This window comes from Heptranchias perlo, chromosome 2, assembly GCF_035084215.1.
Source record: "Heptranchias perlo isolate sHepPer1 chromosome 2, sHepPer1.hap1, whole genome shotgun sequence".
In the NCBI taxonomy this organism is placed as follows: domain Eukaryota; kingdom Metazoa; phylum Chordata; class Chondrichthyes; order Hexanchiformes; family Hexanchidae; genus Heptranchias; species Heptranchias perlo.
Window position 1 is genome coordinate 167,021,097 of NC_090326.1, and position 21,744 is coordinate 167,042,840.

Sequence of the window (21,744 nt, forward strand, 5' to 3'; positions counted from 1 at the left end):
GAGAACAACCCCAGATTCTCCAGTCTCTTCACATAACTGAAGTCCCTCATCCCTGGTACCATTCTAGTAAATCTCTTCTGCACCCTCTCTAAGGCCTTGACATCCTTCCTAAAGTGTGGTGCCTAGAATTGAACACAGTATTTCAGCTGAGGCCTAACCAGTGTTTTATAAAGGTTTAGCATAGCTTCCTTGCTTTTGTACTCTATGCCTCTATTAATAAAGCCCAGGATCCCATATGCTTTTTTAACAGCCTTCTCAACTTGTCCTGCCACCTTCAAAGATTTGTAAACATACACCCCAGGTCTCCCTGTTCCTGCACTCCCTTTTAAATTGTACCATTTAGTTTATATTGCCTCTGCTCATTCTTCCTACCAAGATGTTATCATTTCACACTTCACGTTAAATTTCACCTGCCATGTGTCTGCCCATTTCCCCAGTCTGTCTATGTCTTCCTGAAGTCTGTTACTATCATAGAATCATAGAAAGTTATGGCTCAGAAGGAGGTCATTCGGCCCATCATGTCCGTGCCAGCCAAAAAAGAGCTTATCCAGCTTAATCCCACTTTCCAGCACTTGGTCTGTAGCCCTGTAGGTTACGGCACTTCAAGTGCACATCCAAGTACTTTTTAAATGAGTTGAGGGTTTCTGCCTCTACCAAGCAGTGAGTTCCAGACCCCCACCACCCTCTGGGTGAAAAAAATTCCCCTCAGCTCCTGTCTAATCCTTCGACCAATTACTTTAAATCTATGCCCTCTGGTCACTGACCCCTCTGCTAAGGGAAATAGGTACTCCCTATCAACTCTATCTAGTCCCGTCATAATTTTATATACCTCAATTAAATCTCCCCTCAGCCTCCTTGTTCCAAAGAAAACAACCCCAGCCTATCCAATCTTTTCTCATAGCTAAAATTCTCCAGCCCTGGCAACATCCTCGTAAATCTCCTCTGTACCCTCTCTAGTGCAATCACATCTTTCCTATAATGTGGTGACCAGAATTGTATGCAGTACTCAAGATGTGGCCTAACTAGTGTTTTATACAGTTCTAGCATGACCTCCCTGCTCATTTTTTTTATTCTGTGCCTCAGCTATTAAAGGAAAGTATCCCGTATGTCTTTTTAACCACCTTATCTACCTGTCCTGCTACCTACAGCAATCTGTGGGCATGCACTCCAAGATCCCTTTGTTCATCTACACCTCTCCGTATCCTCCCATTTATTGTGTACTCTCTTGCCTTGTTTGCCCTCCCCAAATGCATTACCTCACAATTCTCTGGATTGAATTCCATTTGCCACTTTTCTGCCCACCTGACCAGTCCATTGATATTGTTTACTACATTCCCAAGTTTTGTGTTATCTACAAACTTTGAAATTATATCCTGTATACCCAAGTCCAGGTCATTAATATATATCAAAAAGGCAATGGTCCTAATACCGACCCCGGGGGAACACCACTGTATACATAAGAACATAAGAAATAGGAGCAGGAGTAGGCCAATCGGCCCCTCGAGCCTGCTCCGCCATTCAATAAGATCATGGCTGATCTGATCCTAACCTCAAATTTAAATTCATGTCCAATTTCCTGCCCGCTCCCCGTAACCCCTAATTCCCTTTACTTCTAGGAAACTGTCTATTTCTGTTTTAAATTTATTTAATGATGTAGCTTCCACAGCTTCCTGGGGCAGCAAATTCCACAGACCTACTACCCTCTGAGTGAAGAAGTTTCTCCTCATCTCAGTTTTGAAAGAGCAGCCCCTTATTCTAAGATTATGCCCCCTAGTTCTATACTTCACTCCAGTCTGAAAAACAGCCGTTCACCACTACCCTCTGCTTTCTGTCCCGAGGCCAATTTTGTTTCCATGCTGCCACTGTCCCTTTAATCCCATGGGCTTTAATTTTGCTTACATGTCTACGTGGTACTTTATCAAATGCCTTTTGAAAGTCCATATACACAACATCAACCCTTTCCGTTACTTCATCAAAGAACTCGATCAAGTTAGTCAAACACGATTTTCCTTTAACAAATCTGTGCTGACTTTCATTTATTAGCCCAGACTTTTTCAAGTGCCAATTAATTTTGTCCCAGATTACTATCTCTAAAAGTTTCCCCACCACCGAAGTTAGGCTGTTATCACTTGTGTTCTCCTTTGATCCTGTCAGGAGAACCCTGTATATGTAGCCGAAATGTCCGCCTGCCACCAGCGAGCGGCGGACCTCATTGTGGAGGGCGCCATTCGGAACTCGGGTTTGTACATCAAGCTGGGCCAGGGGCTGTGTGCCTTCAACCACCTGCTCCCGCCAGAGTACGTCAGCTCTCTGCGAGTCCTAGAGGACAAGGCCATCAACAGGAGGTACAAGGAGGTACGTCTGTTAGTGTTTCTCTTTGTGAATTATGTTCTCGTCAAAGGTAGCGCTGGGAACACTTGGCACTTCGTGCCCTCAACATTGGCACCAGGTACCCAGTACAGCATGGTTAGGAGCAGAATACAGCTCCCTCCACTCTGCACCAAAATGTTCCTCAGCTCCAACCTCAAAACTCTCCGTTACTTCATCAAAGAACTCAGTCAAGTTAATCAAACACTTATTTTCCTTTAACAAATCCGTGCTGACTTTCATTTATTAGCCCATACTTTTTCAAGTGCCAATTAATTTTGTCCCTTCTCCGGGGAGGACCTGGACCAGGTCAGAATCTGACCCACTGCACCACCCGTTCCCATCGGAGAGCGGACGCCTTCATCCCCTCTGGGCTGAATTTGACCCCAGGTCTCAGAGGTGAAAGGGCAATGTTTAATCTAATGCGCGTCCCAATTTTTCCCCCTCGTGTCCTGTGGGGAAGACTCCCATCACTAGTCACTCTCTGTGATATGGACGAGGTCGGAATCTCTAGGCAAGGAATCATGCAATTTGTTTTTATTGAAAATATATTTATGCACTTTTAGTCTTTTTGGAAAAAAAACAAATTTAAAGCTTGTCGAGGTGTCTTGGCAAGTTTTCCCAGTGAGTAGTCGAGCCATACAGACCAAGAAAGACTCTGGTTCGAGCCCTCGTCTGTGTTGAGACAGCTGGTGAGACTGGGGGATGACCAATAAGTGTAAATATAATGTAAAAATAAAACACTCAGTAACCTTCTCTCAGAGCTATTTCCTTGCAGTAAAGGCAAATATAAATATAAAACATTGTGTAATCTTCTCTTCCTAACAGGTGGATGCATTGTTCCTTGAAGATTTTCACACCACTCCGGATAAGCTGTTCAAAAGCTTTGACCAGGAGCCATTCGCAGCTGCCAGTCTATCTCAGGTCCACAAGGCAGAGCTGGATGATGGGACATCTGTGGCTGTTAAAGTAGGTAGTCAGCTGCACTGATAACAGACTAATACTAGACCCCGAAATCACCACCTCACCAGTTAATGCCAAAAAAATAAATGTTGCAATCAGATTCAAATTTCTAATCATTACACCTCGTTGCCCCCTCTCACATCTGCCTGGTGAAATCATTACTGAGTCTACCAGTTCCATTTATGATGAGGTGGATCAGCTGGCTTTAAAATCCCCACTGTAGGTACAGCATTCATCACAGTCCCTTCACCCATGCTAGAGCATGTTTAAATAGGCAGCTCGAACGTGCCTTAGGACTGGAAGCTTACACAAGCTGTGTAGGTCAACATGACAACAACCCGTATTCCTCCTGCGCTCATTCCGTACTAAGAGATATCTCAGAGCAATTTACAGGGCAGTGGGATAGGGAGGGGACCCCCGAGCACTGAAGTGGGGGTAGAGCAGGGGGAAGAGGAAGAAGATTAAGATGAACTAAAGAATGAAAGAACTTGCATTTCTATAGAGCCTTTCACGACCTCAGGTCGGCCCAAAGCGCTTCGCAACCAATGGGGTACTTTTTTTTTTGAAGCTCAGTACAACCGCAGCATTGCTTCCTCCCCTCTGTACTCCAACCCCTCTTTCAGACACTGACCTGAGCTGCTGTGCTTTTCTGCCGTTTTCTGTTCATAAAGTAGTGCTAGCAGATGTCCAGTGGTGATGCTAATTGTGAGTTGCAGGATCTGGCGTGAGCTCAGGGAAACGCAGAGATTGGAGGTGGCGAGCAGCAATGGCAGCTGGGCAGAATGTTAAGATGTGCCCAGAGAAGACGTTTTGCTGCGTGTTTTTTTTAATTAGATGTGATTCACAATTGGAAAAGCATGACATTTATGCCACAGGCACATTTAAAGTGTGACGCAAGTTACGCACAAGAGTTCTGATATATTCTATGATACCCTGAACAGCTCGGCTTAAAAGAAAGAAAGACTTGCATTTATATATCGCCTTTCACGACTTCAGGACGTCCCAAAGCGCATTGCAGAAAATGAAGTAATTTTTGAGGTGTAGTCGCTGTCGTAATGTAGGAAACGCGGCAGCCAATTTGCACACAGCAAGATCCCACAAACAGCAATGTGATAACCAGTTAATCTGTTTTAGTGATGTTGGTTCAGGGATAAATGTTGGCCCAGGACACCGGGAGAATTCCCCTGCTTTTCTTCGCAATAGTGCCAGGAATCTTTTACATCTGCACGAAAGGGCAGGTTTAACATCTCATCCGAAAGACGGCACCTCCGACAGTGCAGCGCTCCCTCAGTACTGCACTGGGAGCGTCAGCCCGGGTTATGTGCTCAAGTATCTGGAGTGGGACTTGAACCCACGACCTCCTGACTCAGAGGCTAAGTTCTTACCAGAAGCTAGCCGTTGAGATCATTAAACATGTCACCCACTCTTCTTGTCAACTTACAGCTTGATTACAATTTAACTCCTCCTCCTGCTCCAGGTGCAGTTCATTGATCTACGGGACCGGTTTGATGGAGACATCCTGACACTGGAGTTCCTCATGGACCTCGTTCAGTTGATGCATCCAAAGTTTGGATTCCGCTGGGTCCTCCAGGTAAGTGCTCCCTGGCCGACTGGATTGTCCCTGTCCTAACGGAAGGGTCGGAATGCTGATTGGAGCATGATACTTTCCAGATCATCCTGTTGCATTTAGTATAGTGCCTATGGTGGTGAGAGTTTTTTTTAAAAGAAACAGAGATGGAGTCAGTCAGATGTTGAATTGTGCCCCATTTGTTTCCCAGTCCATCGAGAAGTATCTCTACTCCCGAAGGGATATACAGGGATGAGGGGATGAGATGCAGGAAACTGTGGGCGCAAATGTGCAGGTCCTCACTTCAGCCCTTGGTTGTATATTTAATCCTCAAAACAGGCAGCATCTTAAGTTACTCACGCTTCCCAGACTGCAATCAACAGCATAGTACAAACATGTATCACTTCATCTTGGAATAAGTGTTCTTCAAAACTTATTTAGACCAGCTGGCCAGCTCAGCTACCCAAAAGAAAGAAGGAACTCGCGTTTATAAAGTGCCTTTCACTACCTCAGGATGGCCCAAAACGCTGTACCTTTGGAAGTACTTCTTGAAGTGCAGTCACTGTTATCATAGATAGAATCATAGAAGTTACAACATGGAAACAGGCCCTTCGGCCCAACATGTCCATGTCGCCCAGTTTATACCACGAAGCTAGTCCCAATTGCCTGCACTTGGCCCATATCCCTCTATACCCATCTTCCCCATGTAACTGTCCAAATGCTTTTTAAAAGACAAAATTGTACCCGCCTCTACTACTGCCTCTGGCAGCTCGTTCCAGACACTCACCACCCTTTGAGTGAAAAAATTGCCCCTCTGGATCCTTTTGTATCTCTCCCCTCTCACCTTAAATCTGTGCCCCCTCGTTATAGACTCCCCTACCTTTGGGAAAAGATTTTGACTATCGACCTTATCTATGCCCCTCATTATTTTATAGACTTCTATAAGATCACCCCTTAACCTCCTACTCTCCAGGGAATAAAGTCCCAGTCTGTCTAACCTCTCCCTGTAAGTCAAACCATCAAGTCCCGGTAGCATCCTAGTAAATCTTTTCTGCACTCTTTCTAGTTTAATAATATCCTTTCTATAATAGGGTGACCAGAACTGTACACAGTACTCCAAGTGTGGCCTCACCAATGCCCTGTACAACTTCAACAAGACATCCCAACTCCTGCATTCAATGTTCTGACCAATGAAACCAAGCATGCTGAATGCCTTCTTCACCACCCTATCCACCTGTGACTCCACTTTCAAGGAGCTATGAATCTGTACTCCTAGATCTCTTTGTTCTATAACTCTCCCCAACGCCCTACCATTAACGGAGTAGGTCCTGGCCCGATTCGATCTACCAAAATGCATCACCTCACATTTATCTAAATTAAACTCCATCTGCCATTCATCGGCCCACTGGCCTCAAGATCCCGTTGCAATCCTAGATAACCTTCTTCACTGTCCACAATGCCACCAATCTTGGTGTCATCTGCAAACTTACTAACCATGCCTCCTAAATTCTCATCCAAATCATTAATATAAATAACAAATAACAGCGGACCCAGCACCGATCCCTGAGGCACACCGCTGGACACAGGCATCCAGTTTGAAAAACAACCCTCGACAACCACCCTCTGTCTTCTGTCGTCAAGCCAATTTTGTATCCAATTGGCTACCTCACCTTGGATCCCATGAGATTTAACCTTATGTAACAACCTACCATGCGGTACCTTGTCAAATGCTTTGCTGAAGTCCATGTAGACCACGTCTACTGCACAGCCCTCATCTATCTTCTTGGTTACCCCTTCAAAAAACTCAATCAAATTCATGAGACATGATTTTCCTCTCACAAAACCATGCTGACTGTTCCTAATTAGTCCCTGCCTCTCCAAATGCCTGTAGATCCTGTCTCTCAGAATACCCTCTAACAACTTACCCACTACAGATGTCAGGCTCACTGGTCTGTAGTTCCCAGGCTTTTCCCTGCCGCCCTTCTTAAACAAAGGCACAACATTTGCTACCCTCCAATCTTCAGGCACCTCACCTGTAGCGGTGGATGATTCAAATATCTCTGCTAGGGGACCCGCAATTTCCTCCCTAACCTCCCATAACGTCCTGGGATACATTTCATCAGGTCCCGGAGATTTATCTACCTTGATGCGCGTTAAGACTTCCAGCACCTCCCTCTCTGTAATATGTACACTCCTCAAGACATCACTATTTATTTCCCCAAGTTCCCTAACATCCATGCCTTTCTCAACCGTAAATACCGATGTGAAATATTCATTCAGGATCTCACCCATCTCTTGTGGTTCCGCACATAGATGACCTTGTTGATCCTTAAGAGGCCCTACTCTCTCCCTAGTTACCCTTTTGCCCTTTATGTATTTGTAATGCAGTGAAAGGTGGTGGCCAATTTACACACAGCATGGTCCCACAAACATCACTGAGATAAATGACCAGAAAATCTGTATTTTAATGATGTTGGTTGAGGGATAAATATTGGCCAGGACATCGGGGAGGACTCCCCTGCTCGTCTTCAAAATAGTGCCATGGGATCTTTTACGTCTACCTGAGAGGGCAGACAGGACTTTGGTTTAATGTCTCATCCGAAAGACTGCACCTCTGAAAGTGCAGCGCTCCCTCAGTACTGCAGTGGGAGTGTCAGCCTAGATTATGTGCTCAAGTCTCTGGAGTGGGACTTGAGCCCATAAACTTTTGATTGAGAGGTGAGAGTGCTATCATTGAGTCAAGGCTAGGATGATGAGCTGTCAATCTGGAGCTCGGACCGTACATGTGGACAGATGAGATACTGAAAGGAAGGGGGAGGGACCCGGTGGCACGTAGGTGGATATAATATAATGGCCTTAAACAGCCTGCCAACACTCACTGACCAAAAACTGTTTAATTGCCTTTTGAGAGTGAGAAGGCATCATTTGCTGAACCCAGTCCTGTCCTCCCCCAAGATCCATTTACCTGTACTTTTCACCTGGGTTCATTGGGAGCATGAACCCCACTGATTAAACCCCCCCCCCCCCCCCCCCACCACCTCTTTCCCTAGCCCAGAGTGTGCAGGTGAAATTGTAGCATCCCCTACAGTGGTCCTAATTGAGTTCAGCTAACTCCCAGATCACACCTGGGGCTAACTGGTCTGTGTGGCTGAGTGTTGCAGTAAACTGTACCTATATTCACTAAACCAACAGGAAAGTTATTTAACAATGTAAAATCGTAGAAAGGTTACAGCATGGAAGGAGGCCATTCGGCCCATCGAGTCCATGCCGGCTCAATGCAAGAACAATCCAGCTAGTCCATATCCCCGTAGCCCTGCAAATTCTTTCCTTTCAAGTACTTATCCAGTTCCCCTTTGAAAGCCACAATTGAATCTGCCTCCACCACCCACCCTGGCAGTGCATTCTAGATCCTAAAGACTTGCTGCGCTAAAAAAATTTTCCTCATGTCCCCTTTGGTTCTTTTGCCAATCAACTTAAATCTATGTCCTCTGGTTCTTGACCTTTCCAGCAATGGGAACAGTTTCTCTCTATCTGTTCTGTCTAGACCCTTCATGATTTTGAATACTTCTATCAAATCTCCTCGTAACCGTCCCTGTTCCCAGGAAAACAACCTCAGCTTCTCCAGTCTATCTATGTAACTAAAGTCCCTCATCCCTGGAATCATTCTAGTAAATCTTTTCTGCACCCCCTCTAAGGCCTTCACATCTTTCCTAAAGTGCGGTGCCCAGAACTGTACACGATACTCCAGTTGTGGCCGAACCAGTGTCTTATAAAGGTTCGTCATGACATCAAAATGTAAATGATAGATATGTAGGACTGTGTTGGTAACAGATTAGGAGCTGCAGATAGCATTGTGACCAGCAAAGTGCACTGTAGGCGTCATCTGAACCCCTTAGTGTTGCAGCTTTTACTGTGCGTATAACGCAGACATGTTTTATATTAATAAAATATAATGTACAGTTGAGAAATGGGAAATCGCTGAGGAGATAAACAGCAACTGGTTGGAGGGACAAGAGTCGCCAACGACTTAAAAGTGGGAGCGGATTGGCTGGCCTTTCACGGTGCTGCCTTAACTGAAGTGATGCCACACCATGATCAGCTATGATCTAATTAAATGGCGGAATGGGCTTGAAGGGGCTGAATGGCCTACTCCTGTTCCTATGCCATGTGACTCTTGAGGTATTAAACTGTTTAATATGGTGATGCATAGAGTGCCTTGTACGCGTTCCTGTATGCTGTACTCCACAGGACCTGAAGGGGACACTAGCCCAGGAACTGGACTTTGAGAACGAAGGTCGCAACGCGGAACGCTGTGCACGAGATCTCAGTCAATTCAAATATATTGTCATTCCAAAGGTGTACTGGGAGAAGACTAGCAAGGTGAGGCCAACGAGGGGTGTGTGCTCTGGGCGTGTGGGGTGAAATATGTCTCTTCATCATTAAAATTTAATGAAGATTGTTGTTGATGGCTTAGATCTCCGTGCTTGTTTGCTGCTGAAATTTGTACATCACCTTGATGGTCAACTGCTGACAACGGTTCTCTCTCTCTCTCTCTCTCCCTTCCCCGCCCCCTCCCCCTCTCAATCTTGACATTTCATGTACCCATCTGTCTCTCTCTCTCTGTCTTCCCCCAACCCTGACACTAACCGTACCTGTCTGTCTGTGTGTGTCTCTTGCTCTCTCTCCCTCTCTCATTCCCCCAATCCTGACACGACATGTGCCCACCTGTCTGTCTCTCTCTCTTCCCCCCCCCCCCCCCCCCCCCATCCTGACACTACATGTGCCCATCTGTCTCTCTCGCTCTGTCTCTTTCTCCTAATCCCAACACTACCTGTGCCCATCTGTCTCTGTCACTCCCTGCCTCCCCCCTCTCTCTCTTGTCCATCTCTCTCCCAACCCCGACACTCTGTGTCTCCCTCTCTCTCCTGACACTACCCGTGCTCATCTGTCCCTCTCTCTCTCACTCGCGCGCTCTCTCTCTGTCTGTCTGTCTCGTTCTCCCTCCCAATTCCGACACTACCTGTGCCCATCGGTCTTTCTCTTTTTTCTCTCGTTTGCTCTTGCGCGCTCGTTTTCTCTCTCTCCCAATCACGATACTACCTGTGCTCATCTGTCTGTCTCATTCGTTCTCTCTCTCTCTCAATCCCGACACCATCCGTGCCCATCTGTCTCTCTGCCTGCCTGCCTCTCCCTCTGCCTGCCTGCCTCTCCCTCTGCCTGCCTGCCTCTCCTTCTGCCTGCCTGCCTCTCCCTCTGCCTGCCTGCCTCTCCCTCTGCCTGCCTGCCTGCCTCTCCCTCTGCCTGCCTGCCTGCCTCTCCCTCTGCCTGCCTGCCTGCCTCTCCCTCTGCCTGCCTGCCTGCCTCTCCCTCTGCCTGCCTGCCTGCCTCTCCCTCTGCCTGCCTGCCTGCCTCTCCCTCTGCCTGCCTGCCTGCCTCTCCCTCTGCCTGCCTGCCTCTCCCTCTGCCTGCCTGCCTCTCCCTCTGCCTGCCTGCCTCTCCCTCTGCCTGCCTGCCTCTCCCTCTGCCTGCCTGCCTCTCCCTCTGCCTGCCTGCCTGCCTCTCCCTCTGCCTGCCTGCCTGCCTCTCCCTCTGCCTGCCTGCCTGCCTCTCCCTCTGCCTGCCTGCCTGCCTGCCTCTCCCTCTGCCTGCCTGCCTGCCTCTCCCTCTGCCTGCCTGCCTGCCTCTCCCTCTGCCTGCCTGCCTGCCTCTCCCTCTGCCTGCCTGCCTGCCTCTCCCTCTGCCTGCCTGCCTGCCTCTCCCTCTGCCTGCCTGCCTGCCTCTCCCTCTGCCTGCCTGCCTGCCTCTCCCTCTGCCTGCCTGCCTGCCTCTCCCTCTGCCTGCCTGCCTGCCTCTCCCTCTGCCTGCCTGCCTGCCTCTCCCTCTGCCTGCCTGCCTGCCTCTCCCTCTGCCTGCCTGCCTCTCCCACTGCCTGCCTGCCTGCCTCTCCCTCTGCCTGCCTGCCTGCCTCTCCCTCTGCCTGCCTGCCTGCCTCTCCCTCTGCCTGCCTGCCTGCCTCTCCCTCTGCCTGCCTGCCTGCCTCTCCCTCTGCCTGCCTGCCTGCCTCTCCCTCTGCCTGCCTGCCTGCCTCTCCCTCTGCCTGCCTGCCTCTCCCTCTGCCTGCCTGCCTGTCTCTCCCTCTGCCTGCCTGCCTGCCTCTCCCTCTGCCTGCCTGCCTGCCTCTCCCTCTGCCTGCCTGCCTGCCTCTCCCTCTGCCTGCCTGCCTGCCTCTCCCTCTGCCTGCCTGCCTGCCTCTCCCTCTGCCTGCCTGCCTGCCTCTCCCTCTGCCTGCCTGCCTCTCCCTCTGCCTGCCTGCCTCTCCCTCTGCCTGCCTGCCTCTCCCTCTGCCTGCCTGCCTGCCTGCCTCTCCCTCTGCCTGCCTCTCCCTCTGCCTGCCTCTCCCTCTGCCTGCCTCTCCCTCTGCCTGCCTCTCCCTCTGCCTGCCTCTCCCTCTGCCTGCCTGCCTGCCTGCCTGCCTCTCCCTCTGCCTGCCTCTCCCTCTGCCTGCCTCTCCCTCTGCCTGCCTGCCTCTCCCTCTGCCTGCCTGCCTGCCTGCCTCTCCCTCTGCCTGCCTCTCCCTCTGCCTGCCTGCCTGCCTGCCTGCCTCTCCCTCTGCCTGCCTGCCTGCCTCTCCCTCTGCCTGCCTGCCTGCCTCTCCCTCTGCCTGCCTGCCTGCCTCTCCCTCTGCCTGCCTGCCTGCCTCTCCCTCTGCCTGCCTGCCTGCCTCTCCCTCTGCCTGCCTGCCTGCCTCTCCCTCTGCCTGCCTGCCTGCCTCTCCCTCTGCCTGCCTGCCTGCCTCTCCCTCTGCCTGCCTGCCTGCCTCTCCCTCTGCCTGCCTGCCTGCCTCTCCCTCTGCCTGCCTGCCTGCCTCTCCCTCTGCCTGCCTGCCTGCCTCTCCCTCTGCCTGCCTGCCTGCCTCTCCCTCTGCCTGCCTGCCTGCCTCTCCCTCTGCCTGCCTGCCTGCCTCTCCCTCTGCCTGCCTGCCTGCCTCTCCCTCTGCCTGCCTGCCTGCCTCTCCCTCTGCCTGCCTGCCTGCCTCTCCCTCTGCCTGCCTGCCTGCCTCTCCCTCTGCCTGCCTGCCTCTCCCTCTGCCTGCCTGCCTCTCCCTCTGCCTGCCTGCCTCTCCCTCTGCCTGCCTGCCTGCCTGCCTCTCCCTCTGCCTGCCTCTCCCTCTGCCTGCCTCTCCCTCTGCCTGCCTCTCCCTCTGCCTGCCTCTCCCTCTGCCTGCCTGCCTGCCTGCCTGCCTCTCCCTCTGCCTGCCTCTCCCTCTGCCTGCCTCTCCCTCTGCCTGCCTGCCTCTCCCTCTGCCTGCCTGCCTGCCTGCCTCTCCCTCTGCCTGCCTCTCCCTCTGCCTGCCTCTCCCTCTGCCTGCCTCTCCCTCTGCCTGCCTCTCCCTCTGCCTGCCTGCCTGCCTGCCTGCCTCTCCCTCTGCCTGCCTCTCCCTCTGCCTGCCTGCCTCTCCCTCTGCCTGCCTGCCTCTCCCTCTGCCTGCCTGCCTCTCCCTCTGCCTGCCTGCCTCTCCCTCTGCCTGCCTGCCTCTCCCTCTGCCTGCCTGCCTCTCCCTCTGCCTGCCTGCCTGCCTCTCCCTCTGCCTGCCTCTCCCTCTGCCTGCCTGCCTGCCTCTCCCTCTGCCTGCCTGCCTGCCTCTCCCTCTGCCTGCCTGCCTGCCTCTCCCTCTGCCTGCCTGCCTGCCTCTCCCTCTGCCTGCCTGCCTGCCTCTCCCTCTGCCTGCCTGCCTGCCTCTCCCTCTGCCTGCCTGCCTGCCTCTCCCTCTGCCTGCCTGCCTGCCTCTCCCTCTGCCTGCCTGCCTGCCTCTCCCACTGCCTGCCTGCCTGCCTCTCCCTCTGCCTGCCTGCCTGCCTCTCCCTCTGCCTGCCTGCCTGCCTCTCCCTCTGCCTGCCTGCCTGCCTGCCTCTCCCTCTGCCTGCCTGCCTGCCTCTCCCTCTGCCTGCCTGCCTGCCTCTCCCTCTGCCTGCCTGCCTGCCTCTCCCTCTGCCTGCCTGCCTGCCTCTCCCTCTGCCTGCCTGCCTGCCTCTCCCTCTGCCTGCCTGCCTGCCTCTCCCTCTGCCTGCCTGCCTGCCTCTCCCTCTGCCTGCCTGCCTGCCTCTCCCTCTGCCTGCCTGCCTGCCTCTCCCTCTGCCTGCCTGCCTGCCTCTCCCTCTGCCTGCCTGCCTGCCTCTCCCTCTGCCTGCCTCTCCCTCTGCCTGCCTCTCCCTCTGCCTGCCTGCCCCTCTGCCTGCCTCTCCCTCTGCCTGCCTCTCCCTCTGCCTGCCTCTCCCTCTGCCTGCCTCTCCCTCTGCCTGCCTCTCCCTCTGCCTGCCTCTCCCTCTGCCTGCCTCTCCCTCTGCCTGCCTCTCCCTCTGCCTGCCTCTCCCTCTGCCTGCCTCTCCCTCTGCCTGCCTGCCTGCCTCTCCCTCTGCCTGCCTCTCCCTCTGCCTGCCTGCCTCTCCCTCTGCCTGCCTGCCTCTCCCTCTGCCTGCCTGCCTGCCTGCCTCTCCCTCTGCCTGCCTCTCCCTCTGCCTGCCTCTCCCTCTGCCTGCCTCTCCCTCTGCCTGCCTGCCTGCCTGCCTGCCTCTCCCTCTGCCTGCCTCTCCCTCTGCCTGCCTGCCTCTCCCTCTGCCTGCCTGCCTCTCCCTCTGCCTGCCTGCCTGCCTCTCCCTCTGCCTGCCTGCCTGCCTGCCTCTCCCTCTGCCTGCCTCTCCCTCTGCCTGCCTCTCCCTCTGCCTGCCTCTCCCTCTGCCTGCCTCTCCCTCTGCCTGCCTCTCTCTCTGCCTGCCTGCCTCTCTCTGCCTGCCTGCCTCTCTCTCTGCCTGCCTGCCTCTCTCTCTGCCTGCCTGCCTCTCTCTGCCTGCCTGCCTCTCTCTGCCTGCCTGCCTGCCTCTCTCTGCCTGCCTGCCTGCCTCTCTCTGCCTGCCTGCCTGCCTCTCTCTGCCTGCCTGCCTCTCCCTCTGCCTGCCTGCCTGCCTGCCTCTCCCTCTGCCTGCCTGCCTGCCTGCCTCTCCCTCTGCCTGCCTCTCCCTCTGCCTGCCTCTCCCTCTGCCTGCCTGCCTCTCCCTCTGCCTGCCTGCCTCTCCCTCTGCCTGCCTGCCTCTCCCTCTGCCTGCCTGCCTCTCCCTCTGCCTGCCTGCCTCTCCCTCTGCCTGCCTGCCTCTCCCTCTGCCTGCCTGCCTCTCCCTCTGCCTGCCTGCCTCTCCCTCTGCCTGCCTGCCTCTCCCTCTGCCTGCCTGCCTCTCCCTCTGCCTGCCTGCCTGCCTGCCTCTCCCTCTGCCTGCCTCTCCCTCTGCCTGCCTCTCCCTCTGCCTGCCTCTCCCTCTGCCTGCCTGCCTGCCTGCCTGCCTGCCTCTCCCTCTGCCTGCCTCTCCCTCTGCCTGCCTCTCCCTCTGCCTGCCTGCCTCTCCCTCTGCCTGCCTGCCTGCCTGCCTCTCCCTCTGCCTGCCTCTCCCTCTGCCTGCCTCTCCCTCTGCCTGCCTCTCCCTCTGCCTGCCTCTCCCTCTGCCTGCCTGCCTGCCTGCCTGCCTCTCCCTCTGCCTGCCTCTCCCTCTGCCTGCCTCTCCCTCTGCCTGCCTGCCTCTCCCTCTGCCTGCCTGCCTCTCCCTCTGCCTGCCTGCCTCTCCCTCTGCCTGCCTGCCTCTCCCTCTGCCTGCCTGCCTCTCCCTCTGCCTGCCTGCCTCTCCCTCTGCCTGCCTGCCTCTCCCTCTGCCTGCCTGCCTCTCCCTCTGCCTGCCTGCCTCTCCCTCTGCCTGCCTGCCTCTCCCTCTGCCTGCCTGCCTGCCTCTCCCTCTGCCTGCCTGCCTGCCTGCCTCTCCCTCTGCCTGCCTCTCCCTCTGCCTGCCTCTCCCTCTGCCTGCCTCTCCCTCTGCCTGCCTCTCCCTCTGCCTGCCTCTCCCTCTGCCTGCCTCTCTCTCTGCCTGCCTGCCTCTCTCTGCCTGCCTGCCTCTCTCTCTGCCTGCCTGCCTCTCTCTCTGCCTGCCTGCCTCTCTCTGCCTGCCTGCCTCTCTCTGCCTGCCTGCCTGCCTCTCTCTGCCTGCCTGCCTGCCTCTCTCTGCCTGCCTGCCTGCCTCTCTCTGCCTGCCTGCCTCTCCCTCTGCCTGCCTGCCTGCCTGCCTCTCCCTCTGCCTGCCTGCCTGCCTGCCTCTCCCTCTGCCTGCCTGCCTGCCTGCCTCTCCCTCTGCCTGCCTGCCTGCCTGCCTCTCCCTCTGCCTGCCTCTCCCTCTGCCTGCCTGCCTCTCCCTCTGCCTGCCTGCCTCTCCCTCTGCCTGCCTGCCTCTCCCTCTGCCTGCCTGCCTCTCCCTCTGCCTGCCTGCCTCTCCCTCTGCCTGCCTGCCTCTCCCTCTGCCTGCCTGCCTCTCCCTCTGCCTGCCTGCCTCTCCCTCTGCCTGCCTGCCTCTCCCTCTGCCTGCCTGCCTCTCCCTCTGCCTGCCTGCCTCTCCCTCTGCCTGCCTGCCTGCCTGCCTCTCCCTCTGCCTGCCTCTCCCTCTGCCTGCCTCTCTCTGCCCGCCTGCCTCTCTCTGCCTGCCTGCCTCTCTCTCTCTCTCTCTCTGCCTGCCTGCCTCTCTCTCTCTCTCTCTCTCTGCCTGCCTGCCTCTCTCTCTCTCTCTCTCTGCCTGCCTCTCTCTCTCTCTCTCTCTCTGCCTGCCTGCCTCTCTCTCTCTCTCTGCCTGCCTGCCTCTCTCTCTCTCTCTCTCTGCCTGCCTCTCTCTCTCTCTCTCTCTGCCTGCCTGCCTCTCTCTCTCTCTCTCTCTGCCTGCCTGCCTCTCTCTCTCTCTCTCTCTCTCTGCCTGCCTGCCTCTCTCTCTCTCTCTCTCTCTGCCTGCCTGCCTCTCTCTCTCTCTCTCTCTCTCTCTGCCTGCCTGCCTCTCTCTCTCTCTCTCTCTCTCTCTGCCTGCCTGCCTCTCTCTCTCTCTCTGCCTGCCTGCCTCTCTCTCTCTCTCTCTGCCTGCCTGCCTCTCTCTCTCTCTCTCTCTCTCTGCCTGCCTGCCTCTCTCTCTCTCTCTCTCTCTGCCTGCCTGCCTCTCTCTCTCTCTCTGTCTCAGGTACAGTGGGATCTGGGTGTCCTAGTACATGAATCACAAAAAGTTAGTGTGCAGGTACAGCAAGTGATTAGGAAGGCAAATGGAATGTTGTCATTTATTGCAAGGGGAATGGAATATAAAAGTAGAGATGTTTTGCTACAGTTGTCCAGGGCATTGGTGAGACCACATCTCGAATACTGTGTGCAGTTTTGGTCTCTTATTTAAGAAAGGACATAATTGCTTTAGAGGCGGTTCAGAGAAGGTTCACTCGACTGATTCCTGGGATGAGGGGGTTATTTTATGAGGAAAGGTTGGGCAAGTTGGGCCTGTATACACTGGAGTTTAGAAGAATGAGAGGTGATCTTATCGAAACATATAAGATCCTGAGGGGACTAGAAGGGGTAGATGATGAGGGGATGTTTCCCCTTGTGGGAGAGACTAGAACTAGGGGCCACAGTTTAAAAATAAGGGGTCTCCCATTTAAGACGGAGATGAGGAGAATTTTTTTCTCTGAAGGTCATGAGTCTGTGGAAGTCCCTTCCCCAGAGAGCGGTGGAGGCAGGGTCATTGAATATTTTTAAGGCTGAGTTAGATAGATTCCTGATTAACAAGGGAGTCAAAGGTTATAGTAGGTAGACGGGAAAGTCGGGGTGAGGTCACAATCAGATCAGCCATGATCTTATCAAATGGCAGAACAGGCTCGAGGGGCTGAATGGCCTACTCCTGCTCTTAATTCGCATGTTTGTATGTATGCATGTTCGTATATCTGTGTGTGTGTCTCTCTCTCTCCCTCGTTCTCTCTCGCCCATATGGTCACACTACCTGCGCCCATCTGTGTGTGTCTCTCTCTCTCCCTCCCCCAATCCCAATACTACCTGTGCCCATCTATCTCTCTCTCTCTCCCAATTCTGACACTAAATGTGCCCATCTCTCTTTCTCTTTCCCCCTCCCCCCCCCCCCCCCCCCGGCCCAATCCTGACACCACATGTGCCTGTCTGTCTGTCTGACTCTCTCCTTCCTCCCTCCTCCAAGGCTACATTGAGTCCCCTCCTACTTTGGTCTTTGGTTATGTTACGGGTCTCTATACACTGAGTGCTCTCTCTGTTATAAGTGAGTGACTCTCCCTCGGCCCCCTGTGGGATCTGGGATCGTGCTGCGAGGTGGATTTGTGCTAAAAGGTGAACATGTTGCAGGGAGGGAGGGTTCTGACATTGGGCTGGTAGCTTTGGATTTGAGATGGTCCCATTACCTGGAGGCAGGGTCTGAGGACATGCACTCGTGCATCCATGATTTTTGTCCACCGTGAATGGGTTGGAGAGAGGCAAGTAGGTGAGTTTTGCTGCTCACCGGGTCATTCATAAGAAGCTCTTGGGAGCTGCTGGCTGCCTAACGAGGACTCAGACTGCGAGCACGATAAGTAAGTCTCTTTGGGGTTGAGGTGGCACCAAGATGGCACTCGCGGCGGTAGAAGATTGTGAACAAGGCAACCTCTTCCCTTTGATGTGCAGCCAGAGTTTGCTTCTTGTTCTGGAATGTGGCTGACACTGGCAAAACTGTATTCATTTCCCATCCTAATTGCCCAGAATGATTGTTAAGAGAGACTTGTATTTATATAGCACCTTCCATGACCTCAGGACGTCGCAAACCGCTTTAACGCCAATGAAGTACTTAGAACATAGGAACATAAGAACAAGGAGCAGGAGGAGGCCACATGGCCCTTCAAGCCTGCTCCACCATTCAATCAGATCATGGCTGATCTTTGAACTCGACTCCACTTTCCCACCCGATCCCCATATCCCTTGATTCCCCTGGAGTCCAAAAATCTGTCTGTCTCAGCCTGCAATATATTCACTGACTCAGCATCCACAGCCCTTTGGGGTAGAGAATTCCAAAGATTCACAACCCTCTGAGTGAAGAAATTCCTCCTCATCTCAGTCTTAAATGGTCGACCCCCTTATCCTGTGACTATATCCCCTAGTTCTAGACTCCAGCCATGAGAAACAAACTATCAGCATCTACCCTGTCAAGCTCCCTCAGAATCTTTTATGTTTCAATTAAATCAACTCTCATTCTTAAAAACTCCAGAGAGTATAGGCCCACTCTACTCAACCTCTCTTCATAGGACAACCCTCTCATCCCAGGAATTAATCTAGTGAACCTTCGTTGCACTGCCTCTAAGGCAGGTATATCCTTCCTTAGATAAGGAGACCAAAACTGTACACAGTACTCCAGGTGAGTCTCAACAATGTCCTGTATAATTGTAGTAAGACTTCCTTACACTTGTACTCCAACACCCTTGCAATAAAAGCCAACATTGCATTTGCTTTTCTAATTGGTTGCTGTACCTGCATACTAACTTTTTGTGTTTTTTTGTACGAGGACACCCAAATCCCTCTGAACACCAACATTTAATAGTTTCTCACCATTTAAAAAATATTCTGTTTTTCTGTTATTCCTACCACATTTCCCCACATTATACTCCATCTGCCGCCTTCTTGCCCACTCACTTAACCTGTCTATATCCCTTTGCAGGCTCTTTGTGACCTCCTCACAGCCTACTTGCCCACCTAGCTTTGAATTGTCAGCAAACTTGGATACATTACACTCGGTCCCGTCATCTAAGTCATTAATATAGATTGTAAATAGCTGAGGCCCAAGCACTGATCCTTGCGGCACCCCACTAGTTACAGCCTGCCAGCCTGAAAATGATCTGTTTATTCTTACTCTCTGTTTTCTCCCCTTTAACTGATCCTGTATCCATGCTAATATGTTACCCCCAACCCCATGTGCCCTTAACTTGTGTAACAACCTTTTATGTGGCACCTTAGTGAATGCCTTTTGAAAATCCAAATATACGACATCCACTGGTTCCCCTTTATCTACCCTGCTAATTATATCTTCAAAAAACTCTTAATAGGTTTGTCAAACATTATTTCCTTCATAAAACCATGTTGACTCTGCCTAATCATATTATGATTTTCTAAGTGCCCTGTTACCACTTCCTTAATAATGGATTCCAGCATTTTCCCGATGACCAATGTCAGACTAATTGGTCTGTAGTTCCCTGTTTTCTCTCTCCCTCCCTTCCTGAATAGTGGGGTCACATTTGCTTCCTTCCCGTCCGCTGGGACCGTTCTAGAATCTAAGGAATTTTCAAAGATCATAACCAATGCATCCACTATCTCTGCAGCCACCTCTTTTAGAACCCTAGGTCTTTTTGAAGTGTAGTCACTGTTGTAATGTAGGAAACGTGGCAGCTAATTTGTGCACAGCAAGAGCCCACAAACAGCAATGTGATAATGAGCAGAACATCTGTTTTAGTGACATTGGTTGAGAGATAAATATTTGCTAGGACCCCGGGGAGAACTCCCTGATCATCTTCAAACAGTGCCGTGGGATCTTTAACATCTCATCCGAAAGACGGCACCTCTGACAGTGTAGCACTTTCTCGGTACTGCACTGGAGTGTCAGCCTGGATTATGCGTTCAAGTCTCTGGAGTGTGACTTGAACCCACAATCTTCTGACTCAGAGGCCAGAGTGCTACCCACTGAGCCACAGCTAACATCAAAAGTTATGCAAACTGAGTGCCCTGCTCGGTGTCCTTCACAGGGCATTAAAAGCCAGGCTGGGAAGGCATGGCAAGTTCCCTTCCCTGAAGGGCATTGGTGAACTAGTTGGGTTTTATGACAGTTCATTAACTTCTGGTGCCAGCCCATGGATTACCAGATTTATTGAACTCAGTTTCACAATTTGCCATGGTGGGATTTGAATTCACGACCTCTAGGTTGTTAGTCCAGGCCCGTAACCGCCGCACTATCCATTGCCCATGTATCCTCAAGTTCCAATACTCAGCATTTTAGCTGTTGATGATGGACTGGCCAGCCTGCATCACAATGGAAACAGGAGAGGTACTATTGAATCTACTTCCACCATCCTTCAGGCAATGCATTCCAGATCATAACAACTCGCTGAGTAAAAAAATTTCTCCCTGGCTTTTTTGCCAATTATCTTAATTCCGTGTCCTTTGGTTACTGACCCTCCTGCCAGTGGAAACAGTTTCTCTCTATCGACTCTATCAAAACCTCTCATAATTTTGAACATCTCTATTAAATCACCCCTTAACCTTCTCTGTTCTAAGGAGAACAACAACCCCAGCTTCTCCAGTTTCTCCACCATAACTGAAGTCCCTCATCCCTGCCACCATTCTAGTAAATCTCTTCTGCCCCCTCTCTAAGGCCTTGACATCCTCCCTAAAGTGCGGTGCCCAGAATTGAACACAATATCCATCTGCAGCGTAACCAGTGTTTTATAAAGGTTTAGCATAATTTCCTTGCTTTTGTACTCTATGCCTCTATTAATAAGCCCAGGGTCCCATATGCTTTTTTAACAGCCTCCTCATCTTGTCCTGTCACCTTCAAAGATTTGTGTACATACACCCCAGGTCGCTCTGTTCCTGCACCCCTGTTTAAAATTGTACCATTTAGTTTATATTGCCTCTCCTCATTTCTCCTTCCAAAATGCATCACTTCACACTTCTCTGCATTAAATTCCATCTGCCATGTGTCTGCCCATTTCACCAGTCTGTCTGTGTCCTCCTGAAGTCTGTTACTATCCTCCACATTGTTTACTACATTTCCAAGTTTCGTTTCATCTGCAAACTTTGAAATTACACCCTCTATACCCAATTCCAGATTATTAATACATATCAAAAAGAGCAGTGATCCTAATACTGACCCCTGGGGAACGCCACTGTATACTTCCCTCCAGTCTGAAAAATAACCGTTCACCACTACTCTCTGCTTTCTGCCAATTCTGTATCCATGCTGCCACTGTCCCTGTATTCCCATGGGCTTTAATTTTGCTAACAAGTCTATAAGTTCTTTCTTTAAACATGGCAGCCAACTTGCACACAGCAAGATCCCACAAACAGAAATTAATGACCAGGTAAACTGTTTTTGCTGTATTGAATTACACCTCTGATGTTTTCGATGTTACAGGCACTAGCAATAGCAAGTTGTTGTTCTGTGCTTTCCCTCCTCTCCCCCGTTCTATCAGCAGTGGCTGAGCCTTCATCCACCTTGGCCCCACTGTTTGGATTCTCCCTCCCTAAACCCTTCCGCCAAATGCATTGCCATTTGACCACGCTTACAGTCAGCTCTCTGAACTCCCCCTTCATGTCCGTCTCCTCCTATGAGAAAGTGGAGTTGAGGTCAAAGATCAGCCATGATCTTATTGAATGGCGGAGCAGGCTCGAGGGGCCGGATGGCCTACTCCTGCTCCTATTTCTTATGTACGTGAAATGCCTGGGTATTTTTTCTGCCCTCGAGATGCTCTGTAAACGTATGGTGTACCTTTGCCTGATCTGTACGTGCTTTTTCTTTCAGCGGGTCCTGACTGCGGATTACTGTGAGGGCTGTAAAGTCACCAGCATTGATGAAATCAAACAGCAGGGCATGAGTGTGAAAGATGTAAGTGGTGATTTTGTCCCACTCAGTCCCTCAATTTACTCCCCTGCTCTTCTGAAGGCAGTGGCCCATGCACAGGCATTAGCAGCTCTCTGGGTACTCGCCCGCTCTCTTTTACTGACAGCTTTAATTGTCGTTACTGAGATCAACAAGCTCTGCCTAGATCAGGAATGCAGCCTGTGACCACGTCCTTGGTCTGGATGGCTCATCACCATGCCTTACCTTAAACATCCACTCCCTCCACCGCCAGCGTACTACAGAATGCACTGCAACAACTCACCAAGGATTCGTCGACAGCACCTCCCAAACTCGCTGCCTCTACCACCTAGAAGGACAAGGGCAGCGGGTACATGGGAACAACACCACCTCCAA

The 21,744-nt window shown here is 52.1% G+C and overlaps 1 protein-coding gene across 2 annotated transcripts in view; it reads left to right on the forward strand.

Moving 5' to 3' along the window:
* Positions 1-21,744, forward strand: part of adck5 (aarF domain containing kinase 5) — a 93,767-nt gene that overhangs the window by 39,593 nt on the left and 32,430 nt on the right. For both annotated transcript variants that reach the window (XM_067968842.1, XM_067968851.1), the window contains 5 exons: positions 2,155-2,355; positions 3,196-3,336; positions 4,808-4,921; positions 9,146-9,277; positions 21,292-21,375. In XM_067968842.1, coding sequence (XP_067824943.1) covers positions 2,155-2,355; positions 3,196-3,336; positions 4,808-4,921; positions 9,146-9,277; positions 21,292-21,375 — 672 coding nt within the window. The remainder of the gene's footprint in view (positions 1-2,154; positions 2,356-3,195; positions 3,337-4,807; positions 4,922-9,145; positions 9,278-21,291; positions 21,376-21,744) is intronic.